The sequence below is a fragment of the Callorhinus ursinus genome, unplaced genomic scaffold (genome assembly GCF_003265705.2).
Source record: "Callorhinus ursinus isolate GAN/ISIS: 27379988/994484 unplaced genomic scaffold, GSC_fseal_2.0 scaffold119, whole genome shotgun sequence".
Classification (NCBI taxonomy): domain Eukaryota; kingdom Metazoa; phylum Chordata; class Mammalia; order Carnivora; family Otariidae; genus Callorhinus; species Callorhinus ursinus.
In genome coordinates, this window is record NW_027397181.1 from 358,177 (window position 1) to 384,425 (window position 26,249).

At 49.9% G+C, this 26,249-nt stretch overlaps 1 protein-coding gene across 2 annotated transcripts in view; it reads right to left on the bottom strand.

The window, feature by feature from the left end:
* CHCHD6 (coiled-coil-helix-coiled-coil-helix domain containing 6) overlaps nucleotides 1-26,249 on the bottom strand; it is a 269,141-nt gene that overhangs the window by 222,565 nt on the left and 20,327 nt on the right. For both annotated transcript variants that reach the window (XM_025860282.1, XM_025860281.1), the window contains exons 3-4: nucleotides 22,724-22,796; nucleotides 20,549-20,693 (exon numbers count right to left, since the gene is read on the bottom strand). In XM_025860282.1, coding sequence (XP_025716067.1) covers nucleotides 20,549-20,693; nucleotides 22,724-22,796 — 218 coding nt within the window. The remainder of the gene's footprint in view (nucleotides 1-20,548; nucleotides 20,694-22,723; nucleotides 22,797-26,249) is intronic.

The following is a 26,249-nucleotide window of genomic DNA, read 5'->3' on the forward strand; positions in this document are numbered from 1 at the left end:
AGACAGGATGGCCTCCTCTCCCCAGCTCCCAGCTCTGCCACATCCAGCACCTTAAAAAGAGCTCAGCTGAGAGAGGTGCCCCTGGGCGTCCAGGCACTGACACGCACAGGGAGATGTGACCACTCCCCACAGGCTGAGTACCTGGCCTCAGAGCTGAAGGAAACATTGTGCTGACCACAAGCCAGGTCACTGAGGACCTAGTACATGTGAAGCACTGAGCGAGGCACTTTGAGTGTGTTTACACTCTACCCTTGCAATAACCCTGTCCCCAATTTACAGATGGAGAAACTGATGCCCAGAGATACTTAACTACGGCCACACAATTTGTGTAAGTAACATAGATGAGATTTTTTTTTTTTTTTAATTTTTCTGCTACTCACTACCTCCCTCTTAGAGCACTTCAGACTCCAGTTTAAAGAACTGGAGCCGTATCTACTGTGACTATCTGATGGATTAACACGGAACAGGTTGCTTGCTTTATCAAACTGTAAGCCCAGACCAGGCCCACCAGGCTTTCTGTGCTGCTGTGAACTCTTTAAAGAAGCACATAGATAATTCTAGTAAGAACCCCACCCCCCGCCCCACCAACTCCTCCTGGAATGTGTACACCACCTTCAAAGCATTATTTTCCCAATAAAGGCTCAAGACGGGTCCTATCTGTCCTCCCCGCCCACTCAGGGAAAGCAGCCCTTACAAGCTTCTCCACGCTGCCCCACCACAAATCTCTCAGGTGGCACCGACCTCCAGTGGGGCTTGGCATGCGTGCGCTGCAGCACCCAGTGCCCACGGCCACCCAGAGACTCATGCTGGAGTGCCACAGCCCACGGAGCAGAAAGAACAAAGCCTGTGGCCGCCCTCTTCACCCACCGCTGTGGAAAGGCAGCCCAGGAAAGCTCTGGGCAGTGTGCCTGTACACCAGAAAGAAGCTGGGGGAGGCGGGGGGGGGAGGGGAAAGGAGTAAAAAGATAAAGGTGGAAAAGAGGGGCAGGCGCATGAGGATGTGGGAGAAGAACACCAGGGGCCTGGTAAGGCTGAGACAACTCGGCCAGCTCTCCTAGAAGCTGTTTCCACCCAGGCCTGTCCAGTGTTTACGCAGGACTCCACCCCAGTGTCAGCGTGGGCCAGTGCTCTGCGAGCCGGAGCTAGGGAGGCATGCGGGCAGGCTGCAGCACGCTCACTAGAATATCACCAGGATGATTTGCACCGGGCCACGACTCCCTGCCTACCCCTCCTCTGCCACACTCAGGAGGGCAAAAGGACAGCACAGCTCCTGCTGCCAGGACCTTGGCTTCTCAGCAAAAACGAGCAAGAAAGTCTGTTTAGATAGCGACTAGGGGTTCCTTAAACCCAACAAGCTATTTGCCATGGGAAGTTCAAGTCACCACTACGTTAGCTCATTTCTCTGTGTCCCTTCTTCTCCGGGCCTTGAAAAATCTCCTTGGCTGCCAAAACCATGGCAGTCCATCCACCCACAGCAAAGTCAGAATCTGCTTGTTTTGCAAAAGGGAGCCAAGGAAAAGGCACATGAGGGTGCCACCAGCTCCCTCGGAAGAGCTTGTGGAAGGAGTCCTACTGTCTCTCCTCCCACCTGCCAGCCAGGGAAGAAGACCACAGACTCCTTGGCTCTTAATTTGGCCTTGACCTCAGGTATTTGGCAAGGAAAGACAATGGGACTTACCAGCTCTGGGAACAAAGGAACCTGTGGTTGAGGAGTGAATGCCCAGGCCCAGCCCAGCCCAGCATAAAACCCCAACATTTCTCATTCCTCATCTAATCCCAACTGTGCCTCCTCTACATTTTTTTGGACCCAAGCCAAGCCATCAGCAACTTTCTGGATGAGGAGCAGAATATTGCAGGAAGAGAGGGGAGCCCTCCCCCAGGCAGCTCCACTGAAGGGGCTGGATGGCAGGATGTGTCCCCACTAGCCAGCGCCATCCAGTGATCTGCACCAGTCCCCAGGGCCGCCATAACAAAGGGAGGCCTCAAGGGACCACAAAGGCAAAAACCTGGGTCTCCCAACAAAAGGGGAAGGGGGCAGTGAGATATCAGGCCCAGAATAATGGGCCTTTCCAGCCTGCTCAGCTAGATCCAGGCCCTCAAAGGGAGCATGTCAGGGGAAGGGGCCTGCCCTCTCCTCCTGCCTGAAGAGGCCTGCTCCAAGCCCTGGGTCCTCCAGGCAGACGAATGGCTCGGGACTGCCACCTAGTGGCCCCAACGTGCAGGACAGGAAGGGATTCCAGGACAAGCCAGCCTCAACTTCATTCACAAAGCGCAGCAGGATTCTGACTGTGGTAACAAGCAAAATCATTCCCACGGGACCCATGACAGGATGAAGAGTAGGAAGGAGTTGACTTGGTTCTTCTCAGAGCCTACCCTCCTTCCCTACCCTTCCTAAACTCCAGAGCCTGCCCCCCAGTGAGGGCAGAAAATGCAATGCCACAGGCAAAGACCCAGCAGGAGGCTGACCCCTGCCCCCAAACACACAGGGTTCTGAGCTCTGGCCTTTACCCTGAGACCCTGTTCCAAAACCTGATGAACTCCTTAGAACAGAAAATCCTTTATGTGGCCATCAAATGAGTGAGTGCTCCTGGGCATTACGAAGTGTCCCTGAGTGGGGAGGGCAATGGGCCTTGGAGGGGAGGGCCTGCTACACAGCAGAGGGTTGTGAGTGATCCTGAGGGCAACAGAGCTGAGCTGACAGGTACTGAGTCCTGCTGCGCACCAAGCCCCCCTCTAAGCACTTCCACCACAACGTGGCAGCCGGGCACAGCCATCATCCTATCCTCACAGAGGGGGCCACAGAGAGATTAAATGACACCACCCAGGAGCACAGCTGGGAAGCAGGAGTCGATCCCACCTAACCTGGCTCCTCAATCCATGCTATGCCATGCTGCCAAGTCAGCTGCTGGACACGACCACAAACTGAACATTCTCTACCTGAAAATCCTAAAAACCCGGGTCTATTCTGGCCAGAGCCCAGCAAAGGAGCAGAATTCTGCAACTCTAGGGCAGCGGAGACAAGGATCAAGTTAGCACAACGCAGGCAAATTCTCCTTAAGGAGAAAAAGCAACTGTGTTCAAAGATGCGCTATCAGGAGGTGAAAACACCAGCCCCCAAGCGGCCCCGCAAAGCCAGACAAAAGAGAAAACGCGCATTCCCTTCCTCCAGTCCCCGCAGTGACTCCAGGGAAACCCAGAGCGCAAGGAAGACTGAGAGTGGCCTCTGCTGCGGCCTCACTCTCCCATCCTCCCCGAGCCTCTGGAGGTCAAGAGGGTCGCGCTGGGGTCAGCACACAGCACCGACCACCCCTGGTCACCTGCGTCTTCCCGTGGGGGAGGGCAAAGCCTGGGCCTATTACTGTGCCACCACTGAGTCCCTGGAGGAATTTCACAGATTCCTTATTAGCGTGGGAGAGCTGCCTGCCCACCTGTTAGAAGAACTTTCCGCTTATGGTGACAGATGGGGCAGTGCTAATGGGCTGGCTTTAACTGGGATGCAGGGAAGTTCAGGCTCATTGCAAAGGGAATTGGCCTTAAAGGTGGGTGGGTCTGCTCACTCAGGGGAGGGCTTGAGAAGAAGGTGGGGGAACTTACCCAGGGACCTTACCTTCCAGAGGTGGCCATGCTCAAGCAGGGCCAGACCCTCCAGCGAGCCTCGGGCACCAGCAGCCAGGCCGGTTTAGACTCAAACTCAGTTCTCCTCATCTCAATCCAACTTCCAGGAGGGAGTCCCTAGCCCTGAAGGACTTCTGACTCCATCTAATCTGCTGGAAAACTCCCTCTGTGAGGTCTGGCCAGGGCCCAACTGTGGACAGATGGCCAGGGAAGAGCTACGTGCCCTGCCACATTCAGCATCCTGACAGATCATCTTCAAAACAACAGGGACACACGTCTGAGGTCTCGGCAGAAGCCCCTCAGGCCAGCTGCCTGGAAGGCCAGCTGACCACTAGGAAGAAAAAGGCGAAGACAGCTCAACTCTGATGTAATATATCCCCTTACTCCCCAGAAATACCTCCCTCGAATGTCTGGGCAGAGCTGATAGCACCGTACCTTCTCTACGGCCCTTTACTGCTATGTGTGGACCACTGAGCAGCTATCACAAGTGTGTCTTGTGATACTGCACCATACAGTGATCTGCACCAGTCCCCAGGGCAGCCATAACAAAGGGAGGCCTCAGGGGACCACAAAGGCAAAAACCTGGGTCTCCCAACAAAAGGGAAAGGGGGCAGTGAGATATCAGGCCCAGAATAATGTGTTTTCTTTAGAAAGAAATATATAAAATATTTCGTATTTTATAAATGACTGTATGAAGTACAGCTTTGGGAAGAAGACACTTTCTGCTCTGGACATTCTCCACTGGAGGTACCTGAAGGCATCAGGAGAGATATATCCAACCAGCACCCAGATATGCAAAGCCCTCAACAGAGATCAGGCCAAAGGTAGACCTGGAGGAAGTCTCTGAGGGGGAATGAGGAGGCAACAGATAACAGTGGCAGATCTTCACTGTCCCCCAACATCCATTCTTCCCTTCCTCTAGGCTAGTAGCATTTCAGTGGGGCTCCCAGCTAGACTACATTTCCTAGGCAACCGGCAGCTAGGTGCGGCCATGTGACTGCTTTCTGGCAGTAAGATATGTCCAGAAACAGCATCCAGGTCTTGCCCTTAAATGACTGAGCAGGCATGAGCCCACCTGGCCCCTTCACTTTCCCGCGGGCTGGGAAGCATGAAAACTGGAGCAAGCACCTCGAACCCATAGGTGCTGAGGCTGGCTGAGCCCCCAGCAGCCGTGGACTACCCACGCACCTCCGTACTGTTACAAGAAAGAGGAACACATGTATTGGGGGGCTTCTTTGTTACATCAGCTCAGTCTCTGCCCTGACATTAGGACCATCTGTGGACCGCACACCCATCTGGGAATAGGGTAGAGGCAGGGAGGCCAGAGAAGATGTACTCCCCTAGGCACACCCCTGTCGGCAAAGGGCACCTCAAACCAGAAGTCTGAGAAATCATGCCTGACACTTCCTTCTTCTTCACCCACATACCTCTTTCTCTGCGCAATTCTCCCCACCCGCTCATGGTCGCTGTCCTTTGAGTCACCATGACCTCTCAGGACTCCTGCCTCTGTTCTCACCTGCTCTAAGCCACCCCACACAGAACATTCGTGAGAACTAGTCACAGGCTCCCTTCTGCCTCTGACCCAAACTTCCCCCCGTGCCTACAAGCCCCTCCACTATCCCCACCGCTCCCTGCCTCCAGCTCCTCTGCCTCACTGAGCTCCCTCCCACCCAGGCCCCTGACCATGTGCCTCCCCCCAACCGGGGCGTCCTCCTCCCTGTTCTGTTTTTAATTCCCATCATTCCTCTAGGTCTTGGCTCAAAGGTCTGCTCCTCAGAGAAGCCTTTGCAGACTTCCATGTAAATTAGGTCCCTACTGCTTCTCTCTAAATACCTTGTTCTTTAGCAGCATCACACTTCTCTCTGAAGTTCAGTGAGTGTTTCCTCGTTGAATGTTTTTCTCTCCAACTGGACTGCAGGCTCCAGCAGGCCCTCAACCATGTCAGGTCAGACCCAACCCAGGATGGGCAACAGCACCCTTCGGGGAACACGTATTACACAGATGGAAAGGGAGGCAGAGAGGTTCACAAAAGTGAGAGTTCAAAGGCAGGGGGGCTCTTTAGCGTCCAATATCCCCTAGAGCAAACGTGTGGAAGTCATCTGATTTCTTGGAAAAAAGAGTAGTTTCTGAGAACAACCTATTAAAAAAGTGAAGACCAAATTGAATGAGTTGGAGAAGTAAGATTACGATTTTACTGCTGATTTCAAAACAGGATGATAAAGGAAAGGGAGAGGCAAGGCTGCACCCAGAGGGGCTGCTGGGGAAAGGTGCTGGTTTCAGACAGGGAGGAGCTGAGCATGGGAAGTAGGAATGGGAAGGAACCAGAGCAAGGTCCAGGGGGACAGGAGGGCGAGACCCAGGCTGCAACAGGTAAGGCCCCTTGCAAGAGGATGGGGAAGAGAGGGTGGCAAGGCAGGGACAGAGAAAGCCAAGCTGGGCCCAACGAGTGAGTGTGGACATGGCCTGGGACAGGTGCAGGGCAGAACACCACAGCAGCCACCCAGAAAGGGTAAAAGGGGGATGAGCCAGCAGCCCGGTGCGGGACTTCCCGGGGCGGCCCTCAGGAGCCCAGGCCCAGGCTCAGAGAGGCATGTGGAGGGGTGTGCCCACGGCTGGAGTCTAGCAAAGAGGGCGTGGAGGAAGGACACGAGGATCAAGGGAAGGAGGTGCTGGCTGTAAGCAGTGTCAGTACCAATCCTGCAGGGCAGGGAGATGCCTGGGGCCAGGAGATGGGGGTGAAGACAAGGACCAGGGAAAGCCAAGAATGGGTTCTGGGGAAAAGAGAGAGGGGAGAGTTAAGAAGCAGGTGTCTGATGTAGGAGGACGTATCAACAGAACAACAGCCATAGCAGAAAGAAGACAGAGACACGTGATCCAGAAACTGCTGGCAAGGAATGCTCTTCAGCCTTAGGCCACAAGAAAATGTTGAGGTGAGTTTTGTTGTGGACCTACTACAGCGCAGACACTTTCCTAGACGCTAAAGCATTATCTCATCTAAACCCCACACGAAGCCTATGAGAGCCTCCACTTTGCAGCTGGGGAAACTGAAGGTGTACGAAGCTATCCCACACAGTAAGCATTTGAGACTCTCTCTTACAACACCTCCGGACCATTCTGATGACGTGCCAACCCCGACTGACCACACCTGGCCACATCAAGGCCCAGGGCTTCTGAGTGAGTCGTTCTTCTCCAGGATTTCAGATGCCAGTCAGGAAAACTGAGGCATCACCAGCAGCTCTTGAGAAAAATAAGGAAATGAGATAAAGGGGGAAAAAATGACTCTAAAAGCTTAGAGCATCTCAGAAGAGAAGCCAGGCGTCCCAATGGCCCCGTTCAGCCATAAAGGAGCTTCCCCAGGGACTAGGGCCAGAGGGAGAAACTCGGGCCAAACAACCCAGGCTGCGGGGAAGATTCCACGGTCCCACTTTTACGCCCCCTGCACCACCACCAAGGCTGCTTCCATCAGTGCCGGAAGAGCCCAGCTCAAGCAGCAGTGGATTAAATACAAAATCCTGAGGCGGCAAAGCCCACTCCTCTAGAGCAAAGATTAAGGAAGGACTGCAGAGAATCAAGAAGGGGAAAAGCAAAAAAAAAAAAAAAAAAAAAAGAAGAAGAAGAAGAAAGAAAACGTGCCACATACCCAGCTGCCGAGAGTTAACAGTCTTACTCATTTCTCATCAAAAACCTCTTCAGAAGAGGTTAAGCACACAATAGGCTATGGAAGGCGCCAGCCCGGGCGGCTGCTTGAAATTCCACACATGTGCCGTGGCAATGTATTTCTATTAATGTCCAGTGTGTGTCAGCAGGAAGATAAGGGGCCGACATCATGTCCGAGCAGTCAACTAGAGAATGGGCCCCATGTTCAACATTGTCTGACACTCGGGAGCCCCAAGAACAGAGGCTCTTGAGCTGATCCTGCCCTGCGTGCTCTAGCACACCTCCTGCCATGGCTCGCAGAGTATGCAGGTGCAGAGGTGAGAGAGGGGACTGTCGAGGCAGGGAAGGGTGCTAGGGCGGCAGGGAGCACTGAGGACCGCATATGAAGAGACGAATCCATGGAGGGCCGTGTGTGTTGGTAAGGGCATGAGAGTGGACAGAGCCAGCAGGAGTCACAGGGGGATGGGTGCCTGCACTGTGCGACTCCACTGGGGGGGCTAAGAGCAGGAGAAGACCCCTCTTCCAAGAGGCCTTCCTAGTGCAGTCAGCCCAGTGGAACCAGAGCTGCATGGCAGGGCACACACAGTACAAGGGCCTCGCACACAGAGATGCTCTGCTTGGCATCCCCCTTAGCTGCCCTCCCCGACCACCCCAGTCCTAGCGGAGAACAGGGCCCCAGAAGCCCCCAGAGAAAACCTGTGGGAACTGAGCAAGGCAGGAGGGAGTGCCGCCAAGAGTGTGGGTGCACTGGCTCGGCTCAGAATGCCTTCAAGTGGGCCCCTCCCCTCAGCCTCACCAGAGCCCAGGGCCATGAAAACACTCCAGCCTGGGCACTAGCGAGAACACCCACCAGGAGAGCACAGGCACGGGAAGCTGAGACTAACCTTGGGAGGCTGGAGACACTGCCCAGTGGGATTTGGAAGGTCTGCTTTAGAATGAAGGAGCACCACAGGTGCTTCTGACAAATGACGCCCGCTCCAGGGAGGGAGGGCCAGAAAGGCAGCACCCAGCGACCGCCATCCCACCTGTCCTCTGTAGCATCCCATCTCCGCCACGGTGGATTCCACCCTCAGATTCGTCACCTGCTGAACTTCTCTTCTCCTGCATTTGGGGGAGCTCGGCATGATGCAAAGACAAGAATGTAGGGCCTGCCTTCCACCTGCCAGCCAGCGTGCTGGGTGCTTGGCTTCCACCATGTCACTAAAGCATCCTTACGACTCTGGATGCTTGCCAGTTGACACGCAAGGAAACTAAGGCTTGTGGAGGTTATGGAAGGTGTCCAAGATCACAGCGGATAAGTACTTGGTGAATCTGTGTCCAGGGCTAACAAGTCCAGAAGCAGGGCTCCTTCTACACTGCCATGCTACAGAAGATGCTGCTTGCCACTTGATTGGCATTCAGCCCCTTCTTTAAAAACAGACCTGATTTTGGGGGGTGGTCAGATCCCCGGTTAAAATCACTCACTATCCCAGCTTCCCCTTTAGCCAGAGGTAGCCCTGTGACACAGCTGTGTTGGTGAGAGTCCCTAGAGAGGTTATCTCTCCTACAGAAAACAAAAGTTGAGTCAGAAAAGGCTTTTGGGTCTTCCCTCTTCCCTCTTCCTGACTGGAAAACAAATGAGATGTCTGGAGGCACGGTAGCCATCCTGAGGCCATGAGGAGAGCTGCATTGAGAATGGTGGCTCAAAAGGAAAGGAGGTCAATGGATCTCTCCTGATGCACTGCGCTACCGGACCCGCCTGAGCTGTCTGCCCCCAGACTTCTTAGTCACGAAATAAACATACCCCCACTGTTTAAGCCACTGCCACATGGGCTTCTGTTACAGTCCAAGCTGCTCCTGATTCGCGCACATGCTGCTCTAAGAGCCCGAATCTTGTTGCCCAGACACACGAGATAGGGACCTCGCCCAGCCACTGAGTGGACACAGAGGTAAGGGGAAAATGTCTGAGACTTTTCTCCTGTCCCATTTGTTGATGTTTGTCAGCCAAATAATCCCTTTTCCACTCTACCTTGCCAGTAGCCAGCAGTGGTGTCTACCTAAGGGGGCAAACACAATCTGCTTAACTGACAAATCTAAAACATTTTTTCAGAAAAAGAAAAAGGCAGAATGGTAGCTCCCCCAAAGGCTATGTGAATAAACCACATAAACAGACTTAAAATAAACCATGACCCTCCCCTCTCCACAGCCCTGCTGGCATCCTAGAGGCATGCATGGAAGTGGGCAGGCACCAGCCCAATTTCACTCAAGCAGGACAGAAAAAGAAAACATACTGCTGCCAAGATCAATTAGGGTTGTAGGGCCAGTCCCACTTGATCCACAGGCACGAAGCGAGTGGCAGGGGTGGCGGGCACTGTTTCCAGAAGAAGAGGAATGAGATGGGTACAGAGCAGGCACAAACAGCAGGCACCACTGCTGAGCACCACTGTCCCTGACGGCCGCATCCTCTCCGTGGCCAGGACGGCCAGCACAACACTATCCAACTCCTGCCCCAGTTCTCAAGTCAGGTTTCCCTACAATTTTAGGCTTAGCTACAGCGCACAAGACCTGCTCAAAACACAAAAGCCCTAAACTCTCAGCTAGGCCCCAGGCTTCCCACAAGACACAAAACAGTAGATCAGTAAGGCGTCACCTGCTGCTGTGATGCCGGTCAGATGGCTCAGGTCACCACCACTCCCCCACCCCGCTGCTGGTTTTTTCCAAGGAAGTCTGCGGCTCAGACCCCTTGGGACCCATCAGGCACACAGAGGCCAAGGAGCCTGGCTGAGGTCGGCAGCAGAGTCCCTCAAGAGGCTTAAGAGAAAAAGCTTCTTTCACAATTCTCTCCAGATCCCAGCCCCAGCTGTCAGCCTCTTTAGCTCATCCCTGGTGCTAAGAGACATTTTCGTAGACATGCGATCTGCTAATTAGAAGCAATGACACCAGGAATGGAACCGCAATCAGCCATTTGCCTAACAAAGTTAGCAGCTAATGAGGATTTCCAGCTTCTGTCAGCACACAGCAGAGGTCACCTGAGCTCCGCACCAGAGCCAGGAAGGGAAAACTAAAGGCATCTGCAGATCCGTGAGGTGGTGAAGGGGAGGAAGTTGCACAAAATCCTAATCAACCCAGGTTGTGAAACCCACTTGGAATTCCAACCTCTTAAATAAGAGGGCTAAATGCCCATCTTTCACTATCCCAAAGTGTTGGGATCTCCCTTCCCACAGGAGGGCCATTCTAGAACAAATTCTAAAATCCCTGCATTTTACTCTGAGAAGTGCACAGAGCAACAGCTTTCTTTAAAGAGAAGGAGTCCACACATCTTCCACCTTCTGCTAAGATCCAAACAGCTAGTGACTACTATTCACCATCACCTTGCTCAGCTGGCACCACCCTGGTGACCTTGTCCAGACCAGCCCCTGGTCCCTCTGGCCCCTCTCAATCCCACCCCACCACACCTGCCCTCACCCTAGTCCTCCAGCTCCCCACTGCCAGGGTAACCACCATCTTCCTGGTGCTTCAAAATGTGTAAAAGAGCTGAGGGAAAAAATAGGACTTTTCCAGCCCAAGGACACCATCACAATGCATCTAATGAGGTGGACAGGAAACAGGAGCCTAATAAGCTTCCCAGGGGTAATGCCCGGAGCTCAACCCTCTCAGGTCCATTGGGCTCACTCTGGGGGCATGTCCCAGGGACCTGAGAAACAACTAGAACGTAGTAGCCCTCCTGTGCACAGGCCGGCGAGGGAGTCTAAATGCCTTGAGAAGGTTTCTTTCTGTTCCTGCCACATGCCTCAAATAGCACATGGGCTGCTGCTACAGGGAACTAGAGGTCTGAGCTCTCTCACACTGTGCATGTTACTGCCGGGAGTCCACCGCGTGCCACTGGACATCACTCATGTCCTGAAGTAGGCACTGCCCACTCTGACAACAGTCTCTTACCACCTGTCCCCCACAATACCAAGCCCAGCTTGCCTGACCCTTCCCAGGGAATGGTACCAGTAGAGAGCGCTTTCCTAGCTATCCTCGGCAAAGAGCTCCTGCTTTCTTTTGAGGCCAAGAGGCCTGACAAAGGCACCCACGTAGGTAGTGAGTTGCATCGGGAATGGGGGCCTGGTACACATTTCAAATAGCACAGCCTCTGCTCTCGAGTACCATGGGGAGCCACATCACCAGTGGGAATACTATACATCCCTCAGGGGCCCAAACGGCAAAAGGGGCAGAACCACTGTGGGGTCCCTGGCTCGCAACATCAGTCCAGGAGTCAGCTCTGGGCCTGCATCAGGTGGGGGCTGTTCAAAATACAGATTCCAGGGTCACAAAGAGTCTAATCCAGTCGTTTTTGTCCTAAGATCCAATTATGTGTATCTTTGCCAAGTTCCTGGGTGATCCTGACACACAGCAGGTGGGGAAGTCAGGCAGAGAGATGGACCAAGAGCAAAGTGCTGCAGGTAAATGGCTGCCAGGGACGAGGCTGAGTGGGAGGGTCCTCGATACTCATACCACACAGGTGGAAAACCCCAAAGCATCTGCCCACAAATGAGGTGTTTCTGTGAGCCACCCCTCTACCCCTCCTCCACACTACTGCAGCCTGTCTCTCCAGAGGACTGGTCAGAAGCCTGAAGGACAGATTTGTTCTAGGAATCAGTTCACATCAACCCTTTGTCAAGAGTCCATGGATGGAAGTGGAGAAGAGGGGAAGGAGGTATAATTTGCCCAACAACACACAACCCTGTCTACCCCCATTTCTACCCCAGGAAGGAAACAGCACAGAGGAGTGAAGGAACCCCAGTGATGGGCTCATCTGGCTACAGTTCTATCAGCTTCACTAGCCCAGAACAACATGCCCAATTCCTGGAGCTCCTGGGTGCCAGGCATTTCACGCCAATGGCTCCATGGGTCAATCCTCACAACTACCCACAAGCACTGTGATCCAGTCCTGGTATACTGGGAGCCATCCCTGGACTTGGGTGCCAGGCTCTTAGTCCCTGAATGGTTTTTATGCCCTCCCCACCCCCAGTTTGTATAAAATATAAGAGAAGTAAAGCCAAAGTTCCTTTTTTGGTGTGTAATCAGCTAAAAATATGGCTGAACCAGTTTTCATACTAGCCTATCTGTAGTTTTCCTAACTCTAAAAATTATCCTACCATATGGCCACAAGGCCATGTAATTTTAACTTTGACCTTAATAAGGAAAGTAGAAACCCAGGCAGCCTCAGTACCCCTTCCAAACAATTATTCTGATTCTCTAAGAAACTGAATGCACCCACCCTTGCTCTTTGAGTAAATGTGGCTGCAAATGAGGCATGGTGGCAGTCAGCTGTGTGGAATGTCCTCTGTACCTTGTGGAGAGCCAGCCCGCCCTGTGGAAGGACTGGCCCCATACAACAATAGTCATATGGGCCCGGACATTCAGAGAGGGAACAAAATCAATCATTTGACTTTGCCCTTCTCATTTTCCCTGGGGTGTGAAGAGTGCTTTAAAGTGATGATGACCAAAGGGAAGTGTGAAATAAATGTGGCATCAGTTATGAGCCTCTTCCTCGAGACCTATATTGTTTGAAAGTTCTGGGGAACAGGGCAGGAGAAGTGACTGAGAGACCCCCCATGGACCCCTGAGGCACAGATGCATGGGGCCAGCGGACATGTGAAAGCCCAGCAGAAGATGAAGAGAAGCCCGTGGTACTCCAGGCCCTACACTGAGCACCACCCAGGAGCCACCTACAGCTGAAGAAGGTGCAAGGAAGCACCCCCAGGACAAGATAAGCAGGGCCTCCCACAAGTCTGATGGGAAAGTAAGACAGCACAGGCAAACCCTGCAGAGCTCAGATCCCAAGTCCTGCTGAACAGAAGGTTTGGGTCCAACCCTCAGTCTGAAGGCAAAGCACCAACAGAGCCCACGTCCTGCTCAAGTACAGACCAGATGTACCCACCTTCCCACACCATGACCTGTCAAAAGAAGAACATGGCCGGTCCTGGCCATGAGCACTATTTTCCTCAGCCTCTAGTGTTCTTCTACACATGATGTCCAGTATCAATCATAAGGCACATGAAGCTGTAGGAAAATGGGACCCATTATCGAAAGAGGAAATAATGAACCAAACTCAGAGATGACCCAGATGTCGGAATTATCAGAGACTTCAGATAATTATGATAAAGAGGTTTAGAGGATCCACAGGAAAAGGTGGACAACATGTGTAAGTGATGTGGAAACTCTAAAAAATGTCAAATGTAAAAAAAGAATCAGGAGTTAAAGTGGAAGTTCATGACTCTTCCCAAACTCCCCCCTGGGCTGTCCCCAGAAAAGTCCTCATTTTACCCATCAGAAGACTGAGCAGGTACCACTGTGCCGTGAAACTTCTCACAGGAATAAAAACCACTAAGGAGCCAGGATCCCCGTCAGCACCACTGCCCCCCAGCTGCTTGAGGCATCTGGTGACTCAGAAAGACTCAAACAATTACAGTCTCTGGAGCTGGACTGTCTAGTCCAGAGGTCAGCAAACTACAGCTCACCCGTCAAATCCAACCTACAGCCACTTTCCGTATGACCTCTGAGGAAGAATGTGTTTTTACATTTTTTAGAGCTGTAAAAACAACAAAAACAAAGAATGTGTGACAGAGACCATATGTGGCCCTGCAAAGTCTAAAATATTTACTATATGGCTCTTTACAGAAAGTTTGTCAACCCCTGATCTAATCTAGAAAAGAAAAAGATAATAAAACGGCAAGATTTAGGGAAGTAAAGGGGCTATGGATGGCAGACTTGTTTTGTTTTTTTTCAGATTATGGATTTTACCAGCCATCTAGGTGCTGAAAAATCCATCTCCAAAGGAATTCAAGATCTCTGGAGCTCAAATTGGAGGAGGCATAAGGACAAGGCCACTAGAGTCCCTAGGCTACTAATGTTCTAAAACAAACAGCCATGCCAAACAGCTGCCCCCAGGTGTCAGGCCTCCCCAGCTGCGTGTCAAGTAGAGAACTTCCTGACCCCCGGCCTGAGCCACCAGGCCCAGCCACTGCCTTCCTCCATGCAAGTTAAACCCCAAGTGTGTAAGTCTCTGACTAGGAGTCATGTAAACTAGCTGACTCCAAGATGTCATCATAGTGAAAGGCTGTTTTGTTTTGTTTTGCTTTGTTTTATCATTTGGAAAGGTCAGACCTATGAACTGCTATCCAGAGAAGGCTGACCTGGGTACATGCTTCCACCTATTCACGGGACACAGTGAGGAGTCTTCTAGGAGCCGAACAAAGACTGCTGTACAGAAGTCTCCAGGGGCGCCTGGGTAGCGCAGCCTGTTAAGCGTCTGACTTCGGCTCAGGTTGTGATCTCAGGGTCCTGGGATTGAGCCCCAAGTCGGGCTCTATGCTCAGTGGGGAGTCTGCTGCTCCCTCTCCTTCTGCTTGTGCTCACTCACTCTCTCTCCATATCTCTAATAAATAAATAAAATCTTAAAAAAAAAGTCTCCGAAGCAGGAGGCACTGCCCCACACCCCTCATCCACTGGAGCTCTAGCTACCCATGATTCCCTAACCATCCATGCACATCTATAATTTACTGAGCACTACTGAGAAGACGAAGACCACAGTACCTCTCCTTGAGGAGCTTATAATCCGAGGAATGAGACTTCCGAAGACGTAGGAGGGGAGAACGAGGAAGAAAGGCTATAGCTGTAACCTATCTCACTCAGGATTTCAGAAAATTACAACTCAAAAACTTCTGAATCCATCATTTTCCTTAAATCCTGATTGCAGACTTCAAAGAGCCAAGGTGGCAGCTTCTTCAAGCATCAGAACAATGAAAAGAAGGTGCAGTAGATCAAACCTCCCCTGCAGACTGGAGAGCGGAGCAGGACTGCCACACTTCTTGTGCAAATCCTTAGGTCAGGCAGGCACACCCAGGTGGAGAAGCACTTGCTTTTGACGTCTGGCCAGTGGCAGGATTTGGTCCCCACTTTTTCATCTGCCATTTTAGACCCTTCTCTGTGGCCACGGTCCAGTAGTAGAAAAGCTCTCTCTTCTTGTGCATCTCTTTTGAGGCATAAGAAAACCCTCCCACAAAGATCGCCATCAGACCTGCAGAATTTCATCCCAGGCCCACATCTGCCTGCCACACCCCATGCCCCTAGACCGCAGCCAAGCGGCTTGTCCCCACCCGCCCTCAGACTCTGCTCAGGCTTCGTCCTTCAGCCTTTAGCCTTCTCCACCTGGTGAGCCTCTCCTCAGTCTTCAATATCTAGCCCACAGGTCACCTCCCCTCAGAAGTTTTTCCCACCCTGCCAGGAAGAGTCTGTTGTCACCACCTCCTTCCTCCTCTAGTGCTTTCCTATCCCTTTGGTCTGAGACCGTGACACTGTCCAGTCACTTCTGAGAATACTTACCTCCCCTAATGAACAGAGCTTTTCAAGAACAGAAGCTGTTTCTCATTTGTTTCCACTTATCAAGAAACGAACCGAGTGCCTAACACAACAGGCATGTAGACAATATATACAGAAAATAATAAAAGAATTGCTCACCAAAAAAGAAAATGAAAGTTTTTGCTTTCCATCAGGTGTACTTCAATCTCATACCTAACGTGTCAGGAATCCCAACAGGCAAGGTCATAAATCTCATTCTCCCCTAAAGTAAAGTTCTGCCGATCAGAAGACAGCCCCAGAAACTGCTCTGTTCTTATTTCTCTCTAGAATATTTGGGACTCCAAACTTCCTCCCCCAACTCAGAGGAAAGCATGCCTTACTAACATAAGCTCCACTGAAACACAGGGCCTTCACCCCAATTATATCCAGGGCTCTACAGTCTGCGAGTAGTAGGGAACACACACAACATACTCAAAAACAGTCCACTACTGCACTAGATAGGAAACGGAAACGCTTTTGTCATCAGAAGTAGGTTATAAAAATTATTACCTTTCCTTGTCATTAGCTTTATTAATTTTTCCCAATAATGAGCTGAAACATTCCCTCATGCAGAAGAGGATTAAAAAATCAATATTGTCAAAGAGAGGGCAGAAGAGCACATTAAAAGTCAAACTGCACTCAGCATACTCGGGAAAAAGTCCTCCAGACAAGGCTACAGGTGCAAGGGTGCAGGGCTTGAGGACACTGGCCAGACATTGGAGGCCCCAAGAAGAAGCGGGCAGCCAGCTCATACAGCAAGAGACCACGCCATGTCCACCTCTGGGTCCAACCTGGCCCCAAGGCCAGAACATGCTATGACCCAAACACTAGGGCCTTAAGTGCCCTGCGCAGCAGGCTCCTTCAAGCCCAGCAGGCTCCTTCAATCTGTACATATGGAACGCTCAGATGAGGAAAGAAAATTCCCTAAGCTTCTGTTCAGGTCCTTTCTCCATCTTTTTCCTTTTATTTAAATCCTCCAAAGCACACGTACAGTTTTGAAATGATCTCCACTAAAAGGCCCTGCCAGCCACAACAACCCAAGTGGAGGGGTGGCTATGGTATCACTCAGCATCCTCAGCATCTAGGTGAGTGCCTCACGACCCTGCTGACTTACAGAAAGGGTCTGGAATTGGCTTCCCTTCTCTGCATTGACTGGCTGAAGCCTTCCAAAACCAGGCTCATGTGTCTCTATGCATCTGTTACAGCACCAAATAACAGAAACCAGCTCCAGCTAAAGCAAGCAAAGGAGAGTTGACCTCGGGTCATCAGCAGACAATTCCCTCCTCAAGAAGGCGGAGGACCGGAGGGAAACCGACGGATACCCGTGGAGGTGTGGGAGACAGGAAGACAGCTTCACTGCGTGAAGATCCTGATGAGCAGGCCTGGGCTACAGTCCTACCCTGGCCTCTTCACTCACTCAGAACTTAAGTCCCCAGAGAGAGGGTTTGACTGGCTGCCCTCCGGGGGTGGCTATGCCATGGCAGGGCGAGAAAAGAGACCTGGCTTCCATAAAGGAAGTTGGGCATTGGCATTGCAATCCCACCAAGACAACGCATAACAGGAGACAGGTAAATTCCCAAAAGGAAACAGGACACCAACTGCATGGAGAGGTGGATGTTGAACAGTCAAAAAAAATGGGAACACCCAGAAAAGTAGTTAATAAACATTTTCAAAATGAAGGAAGTCACTTGCTTCCCTATTCCCTAAGAACTCAGGTTCAGAAGAGCATTATCCATCCAGAAATTTGGGGAGGGGGGATCAAATAAAGATTTATTTTCTTTATTCTAAAGTTGCCCTTTGTTAAAAAGGAAAACCCACACAGCTGTAGTGAAGGTCATTTAAGTCCCTTCCCGATAGTAAAGGTTCTCCTCCAAGGACAGTCTTGAGGAGACAGGACCCAGCCTTCTCCTTCACAGGTGGAAGAAGGGAAGCTGTGAATTTTCTTTCATTGTAATTAACACGTTCCAGATGAGAAGGAAGAAACACCACACCTGTAGGCTGCACTTTTCCATGCTAGGTGACTGTCTCAGGGGGCCAGCTGGGATTGCTCATGCCATATTGGTTAACCCTTCACCTCCAGAACCAGGGTCCTTTCCACTTGGTTGTCAGGCTCCCTGAAAAGGGGTGACAACAACCTGCCCTGCAGAGACTAACTGCCAGAGCCCCTAAAACCACATACTCACCCCAGTTTCTCTCTGTACCAACTGACTCTTCACCAGGATGCCACAGGATTCTAAAAACACCAGTCAGATCGCATCATCGCCATCCTCATGGTCTCCAGGGATTCTTCCGAGGTTTCAGTCACGGAGGGCTATCTTGTGGGTCAAGTCTGCAAGGTGCCCAAGGTCTTCTAAAAAGTGGCTTCCCGCCTCACTCACCTCTCTCACTGTGTCCTGTCACCTCCTCCATACCCACCCATCTCCCCGCAGCTGCTCCCTCAGCCTGGGGTCCCAGCCATATTGCTCAAGGCTGAGGTCAAAGCTGTGTCTCCCACCAGCAGTTGACACCACTGCCTTTGCATTCACAAGCACATCATCTTTAGCTCCACTTCACGCTTACTGAAACCGATGTGGCCTTTCTCTAAGTTTTTGGTTTAAGTCTGTCTTCCCCAAGGGTGACAAGGGTGTATTGTTCATATTTCCCAGAGGGCCTAGTTCAACGAGCATCTGTTATGTACCCACTGCAGCTTTCAACATCTGTGCAGAGGCCTTCCTCCCAGCCACCACCCAGGGCACAGTCCCAAATGGCAATCTCACCTCGTCTGCAACTTCCTTCTGTGCAGCACAGGGTATACCAGGCCACCCACCTAAGGCAGGGCAAGGCTGCTACTCGTCTCCTGGCCCATGGCCTCTGAAGCAGATGACATTAGATGCTGCTACAGCCATTCTTCCCACCCCCACCCCACCCCCATTCCTTGCTGTGATATCCTAACTTAAATAAGAACTAAATATTTAGTCTTTACTGTTAAGAGCTCCTAAAACCTGGGGCACCGGGGTGGCTCAGTCGTTGAGCATCTGCATTCGGCTCAGGTCATGATCCCAGGGTCCCGGGATCGAGCTCCGCATCGGGCTCCCTGCTCCACGGGAAGCCTGCTTCTCCCTCTCCTACTCCCCCTGCTTGTGTTCCCTCTCTTGCTGTGTCTCTCTCTGTCAAATAAATAAAATCTTTAAAAAAAAAAAAAAAAGAGCTCCTAAAACCCTTGGAATTTCCTAAGTGATGAGAGGGATAAAGGCATCTTTCTTTATGGTAATGAGATGACTTTTGGACTGCATGGAAGGATGAGGACTGGTTACCAGTGGAGCCAACCACTGGTTGGAGGGCTGGAACTTTCAGTCCTACCCCTAAGCTCCAGGGAGGGGAGAGGGGTTGACGGTTGCGTTCAATCACTAGTAGTCAATGACTGAACCAGTCATGCCTAGGTAATGAAGCCTCACCCCAGTTTCACCCCAAAACAACTGGATCTGAAGAGCTTCCAGGTAGGCGAGCACCTAGAGGCTCTGGGGTAGTGGCGTGCTGGCACAGGACATGGAAGCTCTGCACCCTTTCCCCACATACCTTGCCCTATGGATCTCTCCCATCTGGCTGTTCCTGAGTTAAATCCTTTCATAATCCTTTTAGTAAGTTAAACGTTTCTCTGAGCTCTGTTGAGTCACTCTAGCAAATCAGTCAAATGAGGGGATCATGGGAACCTCTGATTCACAACCGGTCAACCAGAAGCACAGATGACAACCTGGCCTTGAGAGGTATCTGAAGTGTGGGGAGGGGACAGTCTTGTGCCCTGAGCCCTTACCCTGTGGAGTCTCAGGATGGAGTTGAATTGGAGGACACCCAGCTGGTGTCAGAGAATTTCGAGGCTGTGTGGGGGTTTTCCCACATGGAAATGGAATTGGGAGAATTATTACTATCAGTCCAACTTCTATCTGGATGCCCACCCCTTTCCAGTGGGACTAGAAAAGAGCCCCTGCTCCAGTCAGAACTCCCTGTTCCCTCTGCAGAGGACTGGCTGAGCCATGGGCCCCCAGTGCAGTTCAGGCCAGTGCCACGTCAGAGGCCTTCTGCTGGGGGGCTTCCAGGAAAGTTTTCTCTTCTTCTGCTGGGTGTGTCCCCATCTGCATAAGACCTGGCAGAGTTCAGAGGCAGCTGTCGTTGACCTGTAGGAATGTCTAGCCTGAGGACACCCTGGCACACTGAAGATAGCAGAGCAGAAGGAGAATGGGGATCATGACGCCAGTGAGCTGCTGAATTAGTCAAGCCTGGGGCATTTCTAGACTTCTGGGATTACGACATAAAGCCTTCACTCACAGCAGAAAGAATCCTAACTAATAGTCTCCCATCAATTAAAGGCATTAATAACAGTAACAGCGATAACAGTACGTTTTTTATAATCTGCCAGGCACATGATAAGCCCGGGACAGTTATTATCTCACCTAATCCCTTGGGCAATCCTATGTGCAAACATCATGATCCTCAACCAAGGCTCACAGACACTGGAGGACAGGCCCGGGGTAGTAAGCAGGGAGCTAGAATTTGTACCCAGACTGCCCACCTTTAAAAAACTGTGTTCTCCATCTCATTATTGCATGCCCTCAAGCCCCTAGTACTCTCCCTTCACACCCTCCTGGTACATATACCACTTAAAACTGTGACTTTTCAGAGAGAGGGACCAGACTGCTGAAAGATCCAGCCCTCACCATATAACCTAGCGCTCCAGAAACTGAAAATACAGGCCAGAGATGGCAAAGCAAGTCAGTGGTAGAGTTAGGGCTATAAGAACTCAAGCCCCTGGTCCCCCAGAAAGACACCCTTTCCACAAAGGTGGAGCCAGGCCCCAGGGCTTCAGACAGATCAGGCTCCAGGGCCTAACCTCTGCTGGAGCACAAAAGGCCAGCTCAGGAAGATCTGTACTCACCAGCTGGGTTGACTTCTGCTTCTCCTGGTCAATGCTGCCCTCCCCCTGCTGCAGGGATGCACTCCTATGCTTTGTGGCTGCCTCTCTTTCCCTCGTCACCACCTGGAATAGCTCATCCTGGACCTTGGCCTGCTCCTGTTTATACCTGTGCCAGAAGAGAGATGGAGGGAAGCAGATGCAGACGGCCTGACTGGCAGAAGGTAGCCAAGAAAAGGTTTGCGTACTCACTTCAGCTGGCAGGGGATGGGGACCTGTGGGCCAGGGGATCTCTGAGGCCAGCGGGAAAGGCTCAGGCATCAGTGATCGTCCCCAAGGCAAGGGGATACAGTGATATGCTCTCAGCCAGGACAGTACAGATTAGGAACAGAAGGAGACCTGACCACCAGATGAGGAATCAGACAGCCATAGGCCAAATGAGAGCTTCTTGGGGCACAGGTTCAATCCCAGGCTAGGCACTGGTACACAGTGGGCAGGCAGGGTGGGAAACCCCACATCCTTCTGCCTCCACTTGAAAGCCTGAACAGTTTAGATGACAGCAGTCTTTTGTTTAGAACATTTAACTTTTCATTTCTGGGCATTCTGCCTAGTAAAATAATCCTAAAGACAGAAAAAGGTTATTAGTACCAAGATGCTCTTATAGACTTATTTATTATAGTGTGGAAAAATGCAAACAACTTAAATGTCCAACATCAAGGTCAAGTTAAAGAACATATGGTACAATTGTGCAATGGTACATTATGTCATCATTAGACCAATATATTCTTAGATTTGTCAATAGCCTGAATCTAAAAATTGAGGACCAATAAATAACACTTTTAGAAATTAAAATGTTTATAAAGCAGGTGTAACAAATGGAAAATAATTGTAAAACTATGTGAACATAACAAGATATAAAATTATATGTAACTTTGAAAAAAATAATCCTCAACTAGAGGAAAGAAGACATTTGAAAGAAATACTCCAAAATATTAACAGGGGTTATTCTGAATCTATGGGTGATTTTTTCATTTTATGTATTTCCCAAGTCTTTCATTAGCATGTGTTAGTTGAACATTTTTAAAATATTCAGAAGTTCAAAAAAAAAAAAAGGTTCAGGTTAGTTATTCTTGAAGAGACCTCTTAGGATCAGAGAGGGGAAATTCTTAGAATGTGGGCTGAAGCCCACAATGTCCATGACTATGGAACACACCCGGGTCGGCTGATCTAATTGAGGGAGCCACCCACTGTGGCTGAACTGGGCCCCCTAAGCTACCACACTGGGTCCTCTGTTACAGAGGCCAGGGTCCTAAATGGTAGAGAGGAAGTCAGTAAATGACAACTACAATTAACATTCACTGAGAACTCTCCCAGGTTCTGGGCTTAAGTGCTTCCTATGCATTAACATGTTTAATCAGGACAATACCCCCATCAAAGAGGTCCTCCAGCTATGCTCTTCTCAGAGGCCTACAAAAATGCAGTGATGTTCCAGAGTCACATAACTAGTGCGGGGCACAATCAGGAAGCACACCACATTCTGAGGGCCTCTGTGCCTCAGCGGACGGGACAGAGGTCCCTATTCAGAGGTGTCGCCAGCTCTCTGTGAGTGTGGCCTGTGCCAATAGGAAGTCACCAACACTCTGGAGCCAGTCTATCTAGGCAACTAGTTAGAATTGTGAGGGTTCTTTTTCTTCTCCATATCTTTAAAAATATGCCAGCATGCATACACACAAAAGGTCCAGCCACTCAGCTACTCAGTCCTAGCTTTTTAAAGTGAATTTTTGGTGGGATGGGGTAACTGGGTGATGAGCATTAAAGAGGGCACTCAGTGATGTAATGAGCACTGGGTGTTCTATGCAATGATGAATCACTAAACTCTACCTCTGAAACTAATAATACACTATATGTTAATTAATTGAATTTAGATAAAATAAAATTTTTTAAAAAGTAAAAAAAAAATTTTTAAATAAAGTGAATTTTTAAGAACATCAGCAGTCAACCCTCCCAGGATACTTTTGGTGTTTCTTCATTTTTAAACTAGGACCAGTGCCACCTAAACTATAGGATTCCTGTGCAATCTCAATAAGACAAAATATGTGAGACAAACCCTTGGGCCTTCAGGCAAGGAGGAGGTACCTGGTGAGGAGAGAGCGTTTGGTCAGAGCACAGGGCCAGGGGTGAATGGATACTTGGGCTTACCTCTTGAGGAAATCCTCCTCCATCCTGGAAGACCGCCGGCCACCACCGTACTCAGACCTGGGCAGTTTGGAGTCTGCAAAGGGAAGAGAAGAAAAGGCCAGTCAGCAGCAGCCTAAGATCCACAAAGGCATGGCGGTCATCCAGGAAAGGGCTCAGGAGTGGACCTCCCTGGATGGATGTGCCCCAAGGACAGACACAGAACACATCGTTGATCCAGCCAGTCTTACTTGAGTGCAGTGTTCCCTATCCATCACTCCTCACTCTACAACTACTTGGATTCTAGGTCATCTCCCAAACACAGGCCCGGAAGGGCTGCAGGACCCACTACTCTGCTCCATGCTCAAAGGACAGCCTCCAAGGTCTCTGTTTTGGCAGTAGGAGCTCCTTGAATGTTTCCCTTAGGAGCCCATTCTACAGATTTCTAACCCTGAATGTGGCAAATGCCTCATATTAATGACATTTTATCTATCACCGGACCTTCATCACCTCTAATCTTAATGGGCTCTTAAGTTGTTACAGGGCTACCTTTGGATGGCCATGAACTTGGTGATTTCCAAGCAAACCCAGTCCACTTGTCTCTCCACCACTTGGTGACACTGAAGGTTTTGCTACTCCCCTCTCCTCCACAGCCTTCACCCTTCCCAAACCATCTTTCAGCCAAAGCTCAACACTTTTCTGTGGCTTGGCCAAATGTCCTCCCCCTCCATCACAGGTTTCTAAAGCAGCAGCATCTAGGACTGCACAAAAATACTGTAGAAGAACCAGGCTTTGTGAAAGAACATGTGAGGATTTGCTATTCCACTGCCAAGACCTTTTAAAGCACGTTGAACTCAGAGGCTCCAGCACTCAACCCTTCAGGGAGGCACTTCCAAAAGTACTCATCCTACGTTTCATGCTTTCAGACTACCTCTCACAGAAGGATGGGCACAGCAGTGCCACCTGGCGAGGTGGGCACACCTAAGTGCTCCTGGGTAGCATGCCAGGTTCTCAAATGGGAATAAAAAATAGTAAACCGCTGCCCAGTTTTTACTCTGACATAATGCCCTCTGTTCTTATTTGTTTACTTACAACAGCTTTATTGAGATATAATTTACCATATCTACTTTTGCTTTTCATACAACTTTTTTTTCATAACTAGGAAAATAATGTATCTACCTGTGGCAGAGAATGTGGCACTAATCCATACTCCCACCTTGTGTGTAAGAGCCTGCCCACTTCCCTGCCCCTTGGGAGCACTCATTAATGTGTGTCCTTCACTATTAGCAAAGTGGAGAACCTCATCAAATGTTTACAACCATTCGTACACATTTTCTATTGAGTTGTCAAAGAGCTCTAAGAACTCTCTATGTTAGGACTGTTAATACTCTGTCATGTTACATTTCCCTAGTTTATCATTCATTCTTCATTTATTTTTTTCTAAATTGTCTAATTCCTTAGAGTTACATTTCCCACTTTTCTTCTTAATTTAGGGTTTCTTGATGGAGTTAATGGAGTGCTTAGGAAGTCTACTTATTATATGTATTATCATTGTACTCTTATGGCTTCAATTCATACATTTAAATCTTTTCTTTCCTCTGACATTTATTTTGAGGTATGGTATGACATAAGATTTAATTTTAACTTCTTTTTCTAATCTTGTTCCATCACTAAAATGAAAGCAAACACTGATTTTAAAAGTAAAAATATCTTAAAATTAGTCAACTTCAAGATAGCCCATTTATGCTGACTATTCTTCAGCATTCAGAAACTCAAACTCACAATCATTTAAACAGCAAAATACTTTGTTATAACTAAAACCAAATGACAAATGAACCACCATTCTTGCTCCTTAAACTGGTGAAACTTACCAAAACTGAGACCAGTGCTTCTTTCATCTTCCGAAGCTAAAGCTGATGTGTGCATGTTAGATTTTGGCCTTCTTTGCTTACTTATCACTTTCTCCCTCTTACCAGTTAATCCAGTTTATTCAAGTGTCCTGGGTTAAGTTAGAGCCCTCTTCAACCTCCCACCCCCCACCGCTCCTGTCAGTTGCTAGAGATATCGTGGAGAGCCACCCCATTTTTAAAGGACAAGAGCGTCTTGTGAGAGTTTCAAGACTCTCATTTGCCGCCTCACTGATAGATATTCAAAAAGATCTCAGGATGGGTCCAAACCTGGTACTAGTTTGCTCTACTGCTCGGGAAGCCCTGAGGCAGACGATACAGAGAGGAAAGCTGGTAGCAGCCCTGGCTAGAGCCCCCAGCCATTAAGGATGCAGGCAGAGCTCTCTGGCTTCTGTGCAGAGGTCTGTAATCTGGCCCCTGAGCACTGCCCCAAGCGCTCCCCTTTCCTTGTACTTTGTACTCCAGAGACAGCAAATCACTTCCAGGGCCCCACACAGGCCAAGCTGCGCCACACCTCTGGGACTATACTTACGCTGTTTACCATGCCTGAACTGCCCATCTGCCATTGCTCTATCTTTCAAAATCCAGTTTAAACATCATCTCCCCTGGAAGCCCCTCCCTAAAATAACCAGTCACTCCTCTGTGCTATCCTAGCCATGGGCATGCTTCTAGTGTTGCCTCATCGTGATACATGTAACCTACAGGGTTATACATCTGGCTCCTTAACTAGAGCCGTGTGTGCCACAAGGGGGGGGGCATCCCTGTCTACACATCTCTGTGCACCAGCACGAGGTACTTGTCCTGATCCCTGGCCAGTAGCCAGTAAACACTGAATGGTGGGGATATCTTCTACCGTCTTACAACCTAATAAGGAAGACTGGCCGAAAAGTCAGCTGCAGGTGATAGGTAAGACCAAGACTCTCATAAAGAGGTATTTATTGAAGAGAGTAGCAGCTGCCCCAAAGATTGTCCAAATTTATTTGTAATATCTTAATATTTCTGTACCTTATATCCCTTTTTAAATTGTTTCATTCTTTTGTGTTTGCTGAAAGTCATTGTTTGGAGAAAAGCACAAATTTCTTAATTTGTCATGGACCCCACAGAGGAAGGAACAAATGAGTTGTGAGCCTGGCATGGGCACGGGAAGAGGAATCCCTGTAAGGTACGGGGTGGCAGGCCTTGCTAGAAGCCCAGGGTGAACCGTCCCAGGAGCCAGATCAGTACCACTTGATGTGAGTGTTTGGTTCGAGGTACTGAGGTCAACGGTCAAGTCATCAACTCAATTCCCTTAAGCTGGCCCAATTCACATAAATCCCTATCACTCTTTGAACCATACTGAACAATAATGACAATGTGTCTATTAGGGATCCTTAACAGCAACTTCTTCCCTGAGTTACCAAGCCCTTTTGCCTCATTTGTTACATATGGAGAAACTGAAACAGTGAGGGAAACCAGTCTAGCCCCAGTCACAGGCACTCTGACTAAATGTGCTGCTTTCATCAGAGCAGACAGCATCTGTCATGCATGAAAGCCACACTCTCCTGAAAAGCAGTTATCAGAAAGGAGTTGCTTACATCACCCAGAAACAAACAGGAGCCACATTAGCTGTCAAATCTGTTCTGACAGGAAGGCTGTTTGTCATT